Source organism: Giraffa tippelskirchi, chromosome 2 (genome assembly GCF_054371585.1).
Source record: "Giraffa tippelskirchi isolate mGirTip1 chromosome 2, T2T-mGirTip1v1.2.pri, whole genome shotgun sequence".
Lineage (NCBI taxonomy): Eukaryota > Metazoa > Chordata > Mammalia > Artiodactyla > Giraffidae > Giraffa > Giraffa tippelskirchi.
Window position 1 is genome coordinate 33,349,244 of NC_137276.1, and position 17,251 is coordinate 33,366,494.

Sequence of the window (17,251 nt, forward strand, 5' to 3'; positions counted from 1 at the left end):
AAATTATTTCCAAAGAAAGGATTTGAGTCGTGTTCTTGGAGACAGTGCGGTAAACAAACATAGAAGGTAGTGTCAAGATGGGACAGTTCACAGGGGTTGGCCAGATGTTCTTAGATATCCTCCCTGAAAAAGTTTGGAAAGTACAACAACCAACTTCAGACCAGTTATGCAGTAGAAATAGAAAACAACAAGATGTGGGGGCTGGAGGCCCCCAGTTGTTGGGAGGGTGGTCTGGATTCAGTTATACTTGCCTGAAGTTCCAGGGCCAGTTTCTGCAAGAGTGCTTGGTCCTTCCCATAGCACAGGAAGCTGTGTGTGTATACACTGTAGTCCTTGCCATAGAGGTGAAAGTACAGGTTGTTGTTTGGAGACTCGGTCATCTCATTTCGGGGCACAAAAGTGATTTGTGTAGAGGCTCCCCCAAGGTCTAAAGCTCCATAGGTTTCCTGAGTATTGTCTTTGCTTGGCTTCAGGTTAAACCAACTCAATTTCTGAAAGAGAGTACAGTCACCAGCTGTAGAAGCCTCTGTACATTTCCCTTTTCATATGATTTCTTGGACTCATGGACTCTCCTAAGGCAGAGGAGCAGGAGCATAAGGGTGACACTAAGCTTACCAGAGGTTCCTGAGTCTGCATCAAATCAACAGCAAGAAAAGAGGGGCTTCGGAGACTCAGCTCAGATTGTAGCAATATAGGGCCAGTTTACAACTGGGGGCCAGAAAGACTCAAATTCAAATCCCCACTCATTTGCTCATTAGCCATGTGAACTTAGGGAGAATAATTACCTTCTCTAGGCCTACATTTGTGGCTTTTCAATGAGAGAACATCTCCTATAAGTATTCTGAAGATTAAATCAAATGGTATATGAAAAATTCTTTGCATATAGCACAAGACACATAGCACTGGGAAAATAATAGACATCTTTATTTTCAATGATAGGTTTTTCATTTTTCTGTGTGTGCGTGTGTACATACAAAGTCGCTTCAGTCCTGTCTAACTCTTTGCAACCCTCTGGACTGTAGCCCACCAGGCTCCTCTGTCCATGAGATTCTCCAGAAGATGAAGACTGGAGTGAGTTGCCATGCCCTCCTCCAGGGGATCTTTCAGACCCCAGGATCAAACCCATGTCTCTTATGTCTCCTGCCCTGGCAGGCGGGTTCTTAACCACTAGCGCCACCCAGGAAGCCCGATTTTTCTACATTTCTATATTTTTTATTTTTTCTTTATCTCTGTAAGGTAAAGATATGGCTCCCTTATTCTCCGATAGTAAGAGTAGTTGCAAGAGAATTATACCTCTGGTGACCCTTGCAAATATGAGGGGAAGTTAATTTGCTCATTTATCCATCATTCATTCTGCTTAGTGATCCAGGTATTTCCTGAGATATATCAATGGCATTGACCCCCAGGGAACCACCTCCCTGGGTGCTGTGAGATAATCACCTGAGTGAATTTTCCCAGCAAATAGTTGACAGTAATCCAGCCATAGGCACCTTCCTCCTGGCCACTGATGATTCTGGCACCTTGGAAGTCAAAGGGGTACTTGCTGATGCTGCTTGCAACTGCAGCCAGGATCTTGTCTGCCATCTGTTGATTTTCCATCCTGCACAAAGAGCTGAGGTTACTGGTTTTGTTTTAATAACTACAACTACCCACTGCAGCCAGAGCTTCCAGCCTGTTCTACCAGGAAGGTGAACCACAAACTCACTGGAATAAACAGACGGATGGAGATCCCCACACATGGCTGTCTGAGGAGCCCTCCCTTGGGGTGAGGCATAAGGCATAAGGGGGCCTTTTGGCCCCCTCTCTCCAAATCCAAATCCTTCCAATCCCTATGCATGTTGGTCCTCTTAAAAGACTGTTGTCATTGTTATTGCCTGGCTCCAGGAAATTATCAGAGTAATTTTAATTACTGTGGTGGTGGTAGCTGGATATTGCTTGATCACCAAACCTAGAGCTGAGGTGGGCTACATTAGCTATTGATGGAGGCTTTGAGCTGCTTACACAGCCTCAGGACTCTCCTTGAGGTTTTTAATTAGGGCTCTAGTAAATTCCAGGTGGTAAATGTCCTGAGACAGATACCCAAACTCAGTTGGCGCTAGACTGGTTAAAAAAAAAACTTTCTCATATTGTGCCTTGGTTCTTGGGTTTGAAATCTTGAGATCTAAAGAAGAAATCTTCCAGGGTTGTCATAATGAAGATGGACTACAACTATTTTCACCAGGGATTGCATGCTCAGCCATGTCTGACTCTCTGCAGCTCCATGGACTGTAGTCCACCAGACTCCTTTGTCCATGGGATTTTTCGGGCAAGAATACTGGAGTGGGTTGCCATTTCCTTCTCCAAGGGAGCTTCCCAACTCGGGGTCAAACCCACGTCTCTTGTGTTTCCTGCATTAGCAGATGCATTCTTTTACCACTGCACCACCTAGGAAGCCCTTCCAAGATCTAGGTAATACAATACTGAGAGTCTCTGGGTCAGAAAATGCTGCCATTAGACTCCATAATCTCGCAGTTGAGTGCCTTCCATACCCTACCAACTGGGCTCCTTATCTCTAGTTTTCCTCCCTTCCAATCCACCTCTCTACCAATGTGCATGGCACACTGCATGGCAAATAGAAGGGGAAAGGGTGGAAGTAGTGACAGATTTCCTCTTCTTGGGCTGCAAAATCACTGTGGATGGTGACTGCAGCCATGAAATCAGAAGACATTTGCTTCTTGGTAGGAAAGCTATGACAAACCTAGACATGTGTTGAAAAGCAGATACATTACTCTGCTGACAAAGGTCCGTATAGTCAAGGCCATGGTCTTCCCAGTGGTCACATACAGTTGTGAGAGTTGGCCCACAAAGAAAACAGAAAACCAAAGAATTGATGTCTTCGAACTGTGGTGCCGGAGAAGAGTCCTGAAAGTCCCTTGGACAGCAAGGAGATCAAACCAGTCAAACTTAAGGGAGATAAACTCTGAATATTCACTGGAAGGAGTGATGCTGAAGCTGAAGTTCCAGTATTTTGGTCACCTGATGCTAACAGACTACTCAATGGAAAAGTCCCTGATACTGGGAAAGATTGAGGGCAGAAGGAGAAGAGGGTGTCAGAGGATGAGATGACTGGATGGCATCACCAATGCAATGACAATGAACTTGGGCAAGCTCCGGGAGATGGTGAAGGTCAGGGAGGCCTGGCGTGCTACAGTCCATGGGATCACAAAGAGTCAGACACGACTGGGTAACTGAACAACAACCTGTGCCACCAGCTGCGTAGCATCCTTTCATGGCTTCCCATTATTTCCCAGATAAACTCCAAACTCCTTGGCATGGCCCATGAGGCACTTTGTGATTTGACCCTTGCCCTCTCGGAATCCCACTCAGAACCTAGCTCTACCACTTGCCAGATGTGTGACCTTTGGTGAGTTCCTTAACATCTGTACACCACAGCTTTCTTAATCTGGTTAATAATAGCTAATGGTACCTCTTACTTTGTAGAGTTACGGAAAATAAAACATAGTGCTGAGAACATAGGAAGGGCCCAACAAATACAGGCTTCTACCACTATTATTGTCACTATTGATATTTACCCTATGTACCCTGTGTTCCATTTGTGCAGAACTATCTATAGTCCTCTGAACAGGCCCTGGTTTCTCACATATCCCTCCTGGGCACAGTGATTAGAACACAAGATCCAGGAAAAGGAGGGACTTGTGCCTGACATATAATAGGTGTCCAATAAACATAGGTTATTGAATACATGACATCTACTTGGCCTGTGATGCCCTTCTCCCAACCTCCAACAAGCCCTCAATGATTTGGTTCATGTACTCCTCCTCTGGTGAGTCTTCCTGACCTCCTCCCATCCTTGGCAGGGACAGGTATGCTCCCGTAGCAGCTCTGAGCACTCCTCTAGCAAAGAATTGGTCACCCTGTATCAAAACTCGGATCTTGGGAAATGAGTAGTCTACTCCCATGTCCTGGGATAGAGGTGGCAGTCACTACACACTGAGTGAACGAGTGAACAGCAAATGAAAAAATAACGCCTATAGGTACTAAGTGGTGACCAGTAGTGATGTGCTGTGACGATTCGTGTCTTGGGACATCTGTGAGTCTGTGGGTCTCCTATTCCCAGATATGGAATGGCTAAATCTGTTACCCTAAATCTCAGAGCATACAGGCTCAATCTTTTTCTCTTTGTGCCATCACTCCCTTGAATTCCCTGTGGGGAGATCAGCAAGAGGGCTTTTTTTTTTTAACATATGTAAACTCCCATTATTATACATACAAAGACTTCGGGAATATTATCTGTTCACTGAGATTTTCTTTCTTAGGTGTGGACATTTAGCATATCTAGAATTGTGTTAAGAAGTGTGGCATTTGCTCATAGTTCAGAGGCTCTAGTGCAACCAAACCTAACTCCCAGCCACTCTCAGTCCCTACTGGCTGCTATACCTGAGCAACCTCATGCCGGCCGTGGCTCCCAAGTAAACAGGTGTTTCTGTGTGCTGGACTGATGGAATCACTTTTCTGGCTCTTTCCATGCATGCAGTCAGATAAACATTGATTTCATTTAATTTTTTAGCAAAGCCTGAGATTCCAGGACCTAGAGAAAGATGTAGAAGCAGATGAAAATCGTTTTTAAAAGTAAAGGACATATCTTCACATTATTAGAGAAAGTAGTGATGTTTTCTGAGAAAATGCAAGCAGATAATTTCTTTTTTTGATATTTATTAGGTTTTGGTGGGCTTCCCAGGTGTCTCAGTGGTAAAGGATTCACCTGCCAAGCAGGAGACCCAGATTTGATCCCTGAATTGGAAAGATCCCCTGGAGAAAGAAAAAGCAGCTCATTCTAGTATTCTTGCCTGGGAAATCCCATGGACAGAGGAGCCTGGCAGGCTATAGTCTGTGCGGTTGCAAGTCAGATGTGACTTAGCAACTAAACAACAACATTAGATTTTGGTACTTAAAGGGTAACTCACTGAATCTAACCTTGGTAGGATTTATTGTCACACCTCGAGCTAGTTTTGTTTGCTGTTCAATAATTTTGCCACTGGATGGTGCAATTTTCACAGTCAGTGGCATAACCTTCCTAAAAACAGGCTCTCAGATTTTAATGGGGATCTTATAGACAACCACTCTATATATAGCTGCTTTATGACATTTCTTCTACAAAGTTGTAGTTAAAAACACTAATTCCTAGAAGACCAGAAAGGTGAAAGGTAACATTTAGAATAAAAATTAAAATACACACCAGGCATATGGGCTTTTACTGAAAAGATAGGAACGGCTACTAACTGGCTACGTAATTGTGGCCAATCCCCTAAAATTTCCGAAGCAAAATTTCTTCCTTTGTTAGAAAAAACAGCAATAGTACCCATGATAACTCAGCAATTTTCCCGTTCTGATATCCTGACTGCCTAGCAAAACTGTTTATCCAGTTTTAGAGCCTTTTAAACTGTCACTATGGAGAGGATTAGAGCCAAGATTCCTTAAATTTTTTGAAGTTAGCACAACAATTTTGGCTCACTTTAAGCTAAAAATCTACATTTTCAATGCTTTATAGTGAGGATTTGCTTTAATAGTAAGTATCCAGATCTTATCCATGCTGCTCCTATTGTTTAGTCGCTAACTGGTATCTGATTCTTTGTGACCCATGCACGGTAGCCTGCCAGGCTCCTCTGTCCATGGGATTCTTCAGGCAAGAATACTGGAGTGGGTTGCCATTCCCTTCTCCAGGGTATCTTTCAGACCCAGGGATTGAACCTGCATCTCCTGCACTGGCAGAGGGATTCTTTACCACCTAGCCACCTGGGAGGCCCTTATAGTATCCATATCATTCACCAGTATCATTCACCAAATTTTCAACAGCCTGTCCACTTCACTGTAATAAGAAAAATCAGCTCCAAGTTATCAGCTAACTGTTTTGATTCCAGAAAGTCTGGCCTTTAGTAACTAGTTGCTCTCAACTCAACCCTTCTGTTTAAATATTTGATTAGAGAACTCTCTCTCTCTCTTTTGAGAAGGGAAAATTACTGCATTTATTAGGCCAAATATGCATAGGATAAATCTCCATAGACAGCTGCTAGGTTAACACAGCAACACTACTTTAAGAAATGGAAGGCAGTGAATAATTAAATAGAAGTCAATAAAATGAGGGATTCGGGTTTTAAGAAATGTTTGAAGTACTATCTCAGAATTTATGGGACCAAACTCTGAGGACATCAGGCACTGGGTACCATGACTCGCTGTTTTGGAAACACCTCCTATCTACAGCTTTCTTGACAAACTATGAAAAGTCAATTATCTTCTGGGGCCTAGGTAACCTGTCTGACTAAACTAAACAGTAGGTCCCCGGCTCCAAAGGCCAAGAGAGAAGTCCGAAGATAACAGTGCTATGTGGTAACATTCGGTGCATGCTGGAGTGTTGGATGGGAGGGAGCAGAAGGAGCTGTTGTCAACAACTCTGTCTTGTTTTGTGACCTTAAAAGAAAACTGACTAGGAAAAAAACTCAGCATGCAATGCAGTGACTCAGAGTAGCAGGAAACCTGGAGTTGTAAGTAGGAGGCGAGATTCTTATCCTAGATCTGTTCCTACTTGCAAGTCACTAGACTTTCAGATATTTGCTTCCTTTTCTGTAAAACAAGACTTCAGTGATCCACAGGGTCTTTTTTGCAGCCCTAAGGGTCTATGATTTGCCTGCCTATACAGAAGCTAAAGGCTTTTAGAAGTTTCTTCCAAGCCACGAATTAGAGGACAAAGATTGAGAGCAGCAGTTCTCTGGACCAGCAGCATCAGCATCACCTGGGAGCTGGTTAGAAATGCAAACTCCCAGACCTTGTCTCAGACCTACTAACCCATAAACTCTGGGGTAAGAGCAGGTATCTGTGGTTCTGATGCAGGCTCAAATTTAAGAACCACTATCTAACACGTGGGTTTAAAGTTGTGCATATTTTTGCCCAGCAGAGGAAACCACCAACAAAACAAAAAGACAGCCTACTGAATAGGAGGAGGTATTTGCTAATGAAATGACCGATAAGGGTTTGGTTAAATTGGAGCAGATCTCAGTTTGAGCTCCAGTTCCATCACTTACTAGCTCAAGTAACCTTAAACAAGTGGCATAACTTCTTGCAACCTCAGTGCCCTCATTTAAAAAAAAAAAAACGGGAATACATTCCTTAAAGGGAGATTGTGAGGATGAAATAATGCATTTTCAGTACTTGGTGCATAGCACACAGAAGTGTCCTGTTGATGGGAGCTATTACCCAATTATTCTAAAGTTTATTTTTCAAGGGCTTTATCATTAAGGACTGATTCCAATACTATTTTATAATGATAATAAATTATTTATATAATAGCAACAATAGCAGCTCCACTACGTTCTCACTTGACTTCCCTTTTCCTTGTGTGTTTCACTTGTCACATGCCTCTTGTTTTCTTATGCCCTCTGTCTCCCGATCCCTTTTTCTTTGTCTTACCTTTTAGCTTGCATTCTTCTATCTGAGTCACCACCCCTGTGTCATTCTCCTTCTCTGCTGGCCATCTATAGATGTACAAACTTGTGTGAGAGGAGCCCGCATCCAGCACAATCCCAAACTGAGGGCAAAACAAACCGAGAACTTGTCAGCATTACATCCTTCTTCTCCACATTCAGCTTGCAACAGAAAGGATACAAAGACAGGGGCTTTCAGAAACATGAGGAGAAAGTATTTCAACTCATGGTGAGGGTGGGTTGGGTGTTGGGGGAGTGAGTGCCTGGAGTTGTGCTGATCACAAGGTCTACCAACACACCAGTCCCTCTAGAGCTATGGCTCTCAGTGTTGGCTGCACGTTAGAAATACCCAGGCTTTACCCAAGAAGGGGCCTGCCATTAGAAGCTTCTCAGGTGATTCTCAATGTACTGAAGTAGCTGAGACAATAGAAAGGGAATAGAAAGCAATTAATCCAGCAGCTCCCAAGCCTGGAATCATGCTAGAATCATCTGAAGAGTTTCAAAGGCTACCACTGCCAGTGTCTGACCCCCAAATTTGTGATTTGATTGGTCTGATATGTATGAGGTCTGGAAGAGAGATATTGAAAACATTAAGTGTGCCTGTTTTTTTATTACAAATATAACTATAAATCGTATTCAATAAAATTTAAAAGATCTGTACTTTGACTTCATGATATTGGCTTAAGCATAGAAGGCATGGAAGGAAGAATAAAGCAAAGGAAGAGGGTGGAGGAGGAAGGGTAAGAAGACAATATGAGAAAGAATGAGGTGGCCAGAACAGAAAGTTGCCACTTCATATTTCACGAGGATGGGAAATGCACCAGCAAGTGTTGTGAGGAGTATTCTATAAGAATTATCTGACTTAACCTTCAGTGCTAAAAGTACATACTGTTTTCACCTCCAATATACAGATGAGAAACAAAAGTACAAAGAGGTCAAGTAATTTCCTCAAAGTGATTAGGTAACGGAGCCTGGATTTGGATCAGAGTTAGACCTAACTAAGGCCTTGTGTTTCTAATACAGAGGAACAGAGGAGCAAGGTCTGGACAATAGTTTTCCAATTGGTGCCCCATTGAAAGGACTTCTAAAGAAGGATGACAATAGCAAAATGTCCTGATGAATTTTTGCACATATGCACATCCATATAAACCACCACCAAGATGAAGGTACACAACATTTTCTAGTCCCCAGGTTGTTTTCGGTGCCCCTCTCAGCCAGCTTCCCACACAGGAATCCAGTCTTGACTTTTGTCACCATAGAGGAGTTCTGCCTGTTTTTGAACGGCAGTAAATGGGCTCACACAGTGTGCCTCCCTGATGTCTAATGTCTTTTATTCTACAAGTCTCTAAGATGCATTCAGGTTGAGGGTATCCATAGTTTGTCTCTTGTTGTTGCTGTGGAGTGCTTCATTATATGCATGCACTGTATGTTTATCCATTCCACTGTTGGACACTGGAGTGGTTTCCAAATGTGAAAAACATTTTGTGGGCTTAAGCACCCATTTATTTCAGGTATTTACCCAGGAGTAGACTGCCCAATGGGCTTCCCACGTGGCGCTAGTGGTAAAGAACCCACCTGCCAATGCAGGAGATATGAGATGAGATGTGGATTCAATGCCTGGGTTGGGAAGATCCCCTGGAGGAGGGCATGGCAACCCACTCCAGTATTCTTGCCTGGAGAATCCCATGGACAGGGGAGGCTGGTGGGCTACAGTCCATGGGGTAACAAAGAGTTGGACAAGATTGAAGCAACTTAGCACATAAGCAGACTGCCCAATGCCCATTGTGAGCAATGAATACTCATCTTTGGTGACATCCCTGAGCTTAATCAGGAAAATAAATGACATGGTTATCAATGTCTGCCACAGGCTTGTGAGAAGAGTACGGTGGCTTGGGTATCTTTTATTTGTCACCCCTATCCTAGAGAGAAACATGAAGCAAAGTAAATTGAAGGGAAAGGAAAGTAAAAGGATGAGAAACCAAGGAGGTGCTTCTCAAGTTTGAGCCAGCCACTCACTTCAGTCACACTTTGCTGCCCATCTGAGCTGCGAACCTCACAGTGTGGTCTGCCACTTGGTACTGCTTAAGTCAACAGTTGTTTTACATCTATCGCCTCATATTGTCTTATCACCTGGGAAAAACCTAAGAACCTCCAGGGAGAAAAGAAGAATTAGAATTAACTGACCTCCCTGAACCACTGCAGAGAGCTAAATGTCAAGCTTACTGAGGTGTCAAGTTTTCTTCCATTTTGCCACCAGGGAGTGCCCACTGTTCTGCTGTGTGAGCCTCCCTTACCTTCCATAACCTCCACAGGGTTCTCTGCCCCCTTTCGCACAGTGGGATTTCCCTATGGTGACCAGCATTACATCCTTGTAAAGAAAAGGGCCTGCATGCTGGTTTTGGGCACAGTGAAGAAGGAAACAGCACAGACTCCTCTGCAACTAGGCCTGCAGTGAGATCAAACCAAGAACCACCTGAGGTGGTGACCGCTGTGGGCAGAGAGGAATCTAACTGAGGTCTGGAGCCTTTGAACCCGTGGGAAACCTCCCAGCCTGGAGAAAGAGCCTCAGGGCTTACACGGCAGAAAACCCTGCTGTTCCCTAGCAGGGTCCCTGAATTCCTCCTGCCAGAAAATGTTCTAATCACAGAAGTACATGATAAAAGCTAGCAAGGCAGCAGCAGCAAGCAGCCTTTCCCTGGAATCAGGATGTTCTATTCTGTCTACTCTGTTGACATGAAAGTTACTCTTCCAGTAGAACAGAGGGACCAGGCTTGCTCCTAACAGCCTGTCTCACCAAGGCCTTACACAGTGAGGTGGTTGAGAAACAAAAACTTTCACCACATTTCATTTGACAAGTGCTTGAGAAGGGCCAGAAGAGCGACTTTAACACGGGAATTGATGTATACACTTCACCTTATATATAGCAGCTAAACTGTTGAATTGTACTAAATGTTTTTTGTCTTCCAAAATGGATTGCACAATAAAAAAAAAATTGGCTTCGCTTGCTGTTTTATGGATAGGTAAAGCTTGATTGTCTGAAAATTCTTAAGTTTGAACATTTGGCGCGTTTGCCTTTCATTGTTGCAACACTAAAAGCATATTCATTTGCCGTTCATCGCTGGCTCATTATAGAGTTAGAAGTTCATTTCAGCTAACTGAAATGAACTTTCACAGTTCATTTCCAGAGCAGTTTGACTTGAATGGGTATTAAACAGTTATGCCTCACCTGACCAATCTAGAACCCCGGAAGCCACTAGCTTTTATTCTCTTTCCTCACACCAGCATTTTCCAAAACACGTAGCCTGCAAGGACCTGGGTGAAAAAAGCTTCCCAGAAGTTTGAGGAATGCTTGCTCCCCATTCTGGGTTCATGAATCCACTATGTAGTGACTGCTTCAGAGAAGTCTGACAGTGGAGAAACCCACTTAACCTTGTTTAAGCTGGCATCCCCCAGAATCAGTGACAACAGAATTATGTTTTAAATACAATCTCCACCCTATAGAAATACTTTGTGAAATGCTTGCCATATTATCACTCTATCCAATGTTTCTCTGTAGCTCATATTTAAGACATTTCTAAAAGCCCGTATGTCCTTCGCATCAAAGAAAAATCAAAGATTTGAGTAGTGAGGTAGAGATCTGACATCCTCTTAATATTATTTTCAATATTACTTCATTTTTAAAAAGTACTACGAGTTTACTAAATAGCATCTAGAAAATTAAGAGAAAAGGAAAAAAGACATGTACGATTTCACCAACTAGACATCACTGTTCCTTTATTTCCTTCTGATCTTTTTCAATTCGTGATAATTTTTATATAGTTGTGATCAGACTGTGTAAATCTTGATCTTAAGCTAATTTTTGATCACGCACATGATTTTATCAATCATAATTGGTCTTGATGAGCTATGTTGAGTGGTCATAGTGATGAGCTATGTTGACTGCTTCTGTGAATAGAAGCAGTGGGCTAGAAAGAGGGTGTTGGTTTATGAGACACGAATGTTGGAGCCTTGGTGAAGATCCGGAGATGGGGTAGCAACCAAGCCTGAGCTCAGGGAGACTGGAGGCCATGTGGAGGTGGGGAAGATCCTGTCTTGGGATGAAAATAATTCTACCTCTGCAAATGTCATAAGCCCAGCTTCTGAGTAAGTCTCCTTCAATGTGAAAAGAAAGAGAAAATTGGAACATCAGATGACATGCTTCTACCCTTGACTCGGCAGAACTGGGATATTCAACCCTCTCCTCGCTCAGAAAACAACTGCCCTCACACTATTCTACTCTCAGTTCCCCACCTGCCATGAGGCTTCTGTTCCAGAGCCCTGGCCCCGAGAGCCCTTCACCTGAGACTCAGCCCTGTTTGACCTCAGATTCGAATCTACTCTCTTAATCCATGCCTCGGAGTGCCTGTGTTTTTCCTCTAAAGACGGTACTTATAACAATGTGTAATTACATATTTACATGACTATTTGATTAATATCTGTCTTCCCTATTAGATTCTAAGCTATGTTAGGGCAGGTCTGTGTTGCTTACTATGGTATATCCAGCATCTACCATGGTAGATCCTATTATGTGTTAAGTACAAAGCAGGAATTCAACAGACAATTGCTGAATCACATGAATGAATGAGGGGAGTTAGAACTATATGGTCCCTAAATTCCTTCCAGTCCTAAAAGACATGAATATTCACAGTCTAATATAAAGTAATACCATGGGGCTGAGTTCCATCCCTCCCCCACAACAAAAACCCCATAAGTCAGGTAACATGGACAACAGTGTGAATTAACTTTTTTTGGTTTCTTCACACATATTGGTCCTTCAGAATCTTAAAAGTCCCTGTAGCTTTAAAGGTAACTTCAGCAACCTCACCCCTCTGTTTCTGTGAGCCCTTTAGAATAAACAGAGCTTGTCCTTATGAATGACTCTAGTGCTCTATAAACAAATCAGGTCTCCATTAGCTACAGTGATGTTGGTAGCGCCTGGAAACAATTAGGGACCATTTTCTTCTTTTCTTTTTTCTTTAGCTGGAGTTACTAGGCCTTTAATACAAACTGCAATTTTGTTGTCTATTATTTTTATTTTTTTAATTGTGGTAAAATACACAGAACCTACAATTGACCATTTTAACTATTTTTAAGTGTACAGTGTGGCATTAAGTACATTCATACTATTGTGTAACCATCACCACCTCTCATCTCCAGGTGTTGTTGCTTTGTTTTTGTTATTTTGTTTTGTTTTTAAATCCAGTGGAGTGAAAATACTATAGATATTTTCCAAGAGTATTTGAGGTTGAATATTGATGCAAATTCTTCCAAATTCTCCATTAAAAAAAGACAAAATCACAAGTGCTGTCCTAAAAATAGCACTTCAGTTCCCAGTGATAAAAGCAGATGCCCGGCACAGGTTAGCAGCAGTTGGAAACCTTGGGAGCACCAGCTTAGTGACCACAACACACCAAGAGGTGAGATCCATTCCTGGAACTCATCCCCAAAGCAGTGTGGATAGCTTGTCTCCACTGACAGCTTCTGATGCACTGGGCACTCTGATAAGTGAGTTGGTAGTCCTATTCCATTTAATCCTTACAACCATCTTCCAAGTAGCTATTATCACCATGTTACATATAAGGAAACCGATGTGTAGAGAGAATTTGCTTGCCAGAAGTCTCAAAGCTAGCAAATGGCAGATCTGGGGGTTAAAATCAAAGCTGTCTGGCCCTTGAGCTAGCATTCCAGGGAAGTGGCAACTTTTAATGAAGGCATGTGGTTTGGGATGGGGTCAGTTTGGTGCCTTAGAGGGAAACCTGTGGGGTTCTGTGTGCGCCGGAATGTGCAACGCTTGTGCTGTAGCAATATCCTGACAGGTTGCTAACTGCCAGTGTTCAGTGAAAAGCTAGCGATTTAGGAAGTGGTGAGCCAAACAGACCTCAAAGCTACCTCCCTACCAGGTCCACAGGACAAAAACACTTTCCCAGGGGACATTTAGGTACAGCTAATGATTCTTCAGTATATTAAGGTCCAAGTTTGTTTGTTTTAACGTGGTCACTGCATATTTACCCGGCAGCAGTTCCCAGACTTTAATGTCATGAGAACGGCCCAGGGTGCCTGTTGTGTGTGTGGACTCCTGGGCCCTACACACTGGAGGTCTGGATTATGTAGGCTCTGGGAATGAGGATGGGGAGCCAGGACCCAGAGGGCATCATGAGGCAGAGGCCTACCTCCCACACTGACAAATTCTGCTGTCCTTCTTCACATCCAACAGGGAGCCCACTCTACTCACTGAGTCAGCAAACTTCTGTGAGGCAACCACCCCAGTCAGATGCTGTGCTGGCCGTAATTTAACATTTATTCTGTTGACAGTTCAGTTAATGATTGTCTCTTCCACTAGACTATAGCTTCGTGAGGATCAGGACCTAGCCAGTCTTGCTCACTGCTGTATTTCTAGCGCCTAAAGCAGAGTAGATGGTCAATGACTATTTATTAAATGAATGAATGAAGTGAAAGGGTAAGAAAATATTGATATGCAAAGATGAATGAAACCCAGTCCTTGCCTCAGAATGCTTACAACCTGGGTGGCTGGGCAAGTAAGCCCATCAGTACAAAAAAGAGTTCTTGTGTTTTGTGAGATATGGTCAGGCATGAGGCAACCACTTTCCAACCAGGCTGAACCTAAATTGGATCAGGCAGGAAGATGACAAGACTGGATCTTTGGAACTGGAGGGCTGACCTGAACTGGGCTAGAAGAGGGTGAGTCAGATGGGAAGACGCAGGGGAAAAGATAAGTGGAGATTTGTCACCAGGCAGACAGGCTGCAAAGATGATAATGATAACACATAAGTTACCAGCGACAAGGGTGTGTGGTGGGCCAGCATCCTGTTCTGCACTTCACCCTGCATTTACTTTATCCTACTCAATTCCTACAGTAATATACAAGATATCAGTGATCAGCTCTGTCTTACCAATGGAGAAACTGAGGCTCAGAGAAGTTATGTCCTATCTCTATAACAGCAGAGCTGAGGTTTAAACCCAGGTGGTGTGAATCCATGGCCCCTGCAGTGTTGCACTCCGAGCAGACAGAATTAATGATCCTCACAATAAGACAGGGATGAAGAGTCAGGAAATGTGTAGAGAGATAGCCGAAAGCCTTCCCGTTCAGAAACATATGGCCACCACCCTCTTTAAACAGAAGCATGGAGAGATTGTTCTCAACATGACGTCCAAGGTGTTCCATCTTTATCTTAAAAGGTCCTCTAAGGAATCTAATGATAAATAAATAATTATAAATAAATTGGGAAAGGAGTATGATATACTCTACATATACTGTCACCCTGCTTATTTAACTTATATGTAGAGTACATCATACTTGGATGAAGCACAAACTGGAATCAATATTGCCAGGAGAAATATTAATAACCTCAGATACACAGATGACACCACCCTTATGGCAGAAAGCAAAGAAGAATCAAAGAGCCTCATGATGAAAATGAAAGAGGAGAGTGAAAAAGTTGGCTTAAATCTCAACATTCAAAAAACTAAGATCATGGCATCCGGTCCCATCACTTCATGGCAAATAGATGGGGAAACAGTGGGAACAGTGATAGAGTTTATTTTGGGGGGCTCCAAAATAACTGCAGATGGTGACTGCAGCCATGAAAGTAAAAGACACTTGCTCCTTGGAAGAAAAGCTATGACCAACCTAGACAGCATATTAAAAAGCAGAGACATTACTTTGCCAACAAAGGTCCATCTAGTCAAAGCTATGGTTTTTCCAGTAGTCATGTATTGATGTGAGGGTTGGACTATAAAAAAAGCTGAGTGCTGAAGAATTGATGCTTTTGCACTGTGGTGTTGGAGAAGACTATTGAGAGTCCCTTGGACTCCAAGGAGCTCCAACCAGTCCATCCTATAGGAAATCAGTCCTGAATATTCATTGGAAGGACTGATGCTGAAGCTGAAAATCCAATACTTTGGCCACCTAATGCAAAGAACTGACTCACTAGAAAAGACCCTGACGCTGGGAAAGATTGAAGGTGGGAGGAGAGGGGGACGACAGAGGATGAGATGGTTGGATGGCATCACCGACTCGATGGATATGAGTTTTGGCAAGCTCCAGGAGTTGGTGATGGACAGGGAAGCCTGGCGTGCTGCAGTCCATGGAGTTGCAAAGAGCTGGACATGATTGAGCGACTGAACTGAACTGAAAGGAATCTAATCACTAAGATCTGGTGGACCTCAGTGTCTCTCACAGTATCTCCTTAATACCTTAATTCCATGGCAATGCCTTAGTTCCAGCCTAATCTGCCTTGTCTACACAATGTCAGGAACATCCTACCTGGTCTCTCCTCTTTTAATCTGCTCTCCAGCCAAGAGGAATCTCAGAAACACAATCTGCGCCCCACCTCCCTGTTTGCTTCCCAGATAGCTCAGTGGTAAAGAATCTGTCCGCCAACACAGGAGACACAAGAGATGCAGGTTCTATCCCTGGCTTGGGAAGATTTCCTAGAGGAGGGCATGGCAACCCACTCTAATATTATTCCTGGAGAATCCCATGGACAGAGGAGTCTGCAAGGCTACAGTCCATGGGTTGCAAAGAGTCAGACGCATGTGAGCGTGCATGCACACACCCTGTTTGAAATCTCCTAAGCAGTGGTTGACAAGCATGACTGCTCATTAAAATCACCTGGGAAGGTTTTAAAATATACCAGTGCCTGGGCTTCACCCCCAAAGATTCTGATTTAATTGACCCAGGGTAGAGTCCAGAAACGAGTATTTTTAAAAAGCTCCCCAGGAGCTTTTAATATGGAGCCAATCTTGAGCACTGCTACAGCTGAATGAGATATCCGTCCCTGAGCTAGGCATACTCAGATTGAAGTCTCCTCTCTCACCATTCCTTCCTGCCCTATGTTCAATATTCTAGCCATGATGAACTGTTGGTGATTCCCCAGGATCACCTGTTTATTTTAAGCTGCCACTCTGCAACAAATGGTATAGTCTTTGTCCAGAAAATGTCCTAGCTCACCTCCTGTCAAACTCCTTAGTGTTCTTCATTACTTGGCCCCAAGGCCACCTCCTCCATGAAGTCTTCACATGACCAGGCACAATTGGTGACTCCTTCCTCTGGGCAGCTGTAGCACTACACCTACCTCCATATTCACGTCTCTACTGTTCTGAAACTATGTGTACAAATGACTCTCTCTTCTACAAAAGGGTATCAGAACAGTGATGCTTCAGATAACTTTGGTGGCCACTTTATGTTTTTTGACCAACATTTTTCTAGCTCAACCTGTATCTTATCTCTCTATTTCTTCACAGGGTCTTCTCTCCTACCAACTCGTAGTCCCACACAGCCCCTCGGATACATGCAGAAACCTGGAAGTGCCAAGGAGCTAACCTCTGGGGCATCCCTTGACCAACAGGGGTGAGAACCCAGGGATAAATCCCTAGGGCAGTAATTCAGAAGTGCTTTCTCCACAGCTCTTCAGAGGGTCCTAGTGGGATCAGGCCAATCATTCTACTATAAAAATTCACTTTAGGTGACAAAGACCTTGTTCCATTTTTGCAGGCCAACACAATAACACAGAATCACAACAGTCTTGAAGACAACCATCATGAATGACGAAAAGTCATCCATGACCACAAGTATTCACTGAGAACACAGAGTCTAAGTCTGTAGTGGATTTTGCCTCCTAAGCCATCTCCCTCACCAATGATGCAATAATGAACATACAAAAAGGTCAAATCAAGAAGGCAATCACATACTTTTGGAGCTGGTAAACAAATAGCAA

At 43.3% G+C, this 17,251-nt stretch overlaps 1 protein-coding gene across 9 annotated transcripts in view; it reads right to left on the minus strand.

Annotated features, from left to right (window-relative positions):
• ENTPD1 (ectonucleoside triphosphate diphosphohydrolase 1) overlaps positions 1-17,251 on the minus strand; it is a 117,657-nt gene that overhangs the window by 15,199 nt on the left and 85,207 nt on the right. For all 9 annotated transcript variants that reach the window (XM_081551898.1, XM_081551872.1, XM_081551864.1 and 6 more), the window contains 4 exons: positions 7,462-7,579; positions 4,438-4,588; positions 1,441-1,600; positions 252-491 (listed from right to left, as the gene is read on the minus strand). In XM_081551898.1, coding sequence (XP_081408024.1) covers positions 252-491; positions 1,441-1,600; positions 4,438-4,526 — 489 coding nt within the window. In that variant the 5' untranslated portion in view covers positions 4,527-4,588; positions 7,462-7,579. The remainder of the gene's footprint in view (positions 1-251; positions 492-1,440; positions 1,601-4,437; positions 4,589-7,461; positions 7,580-17,251) is intronic.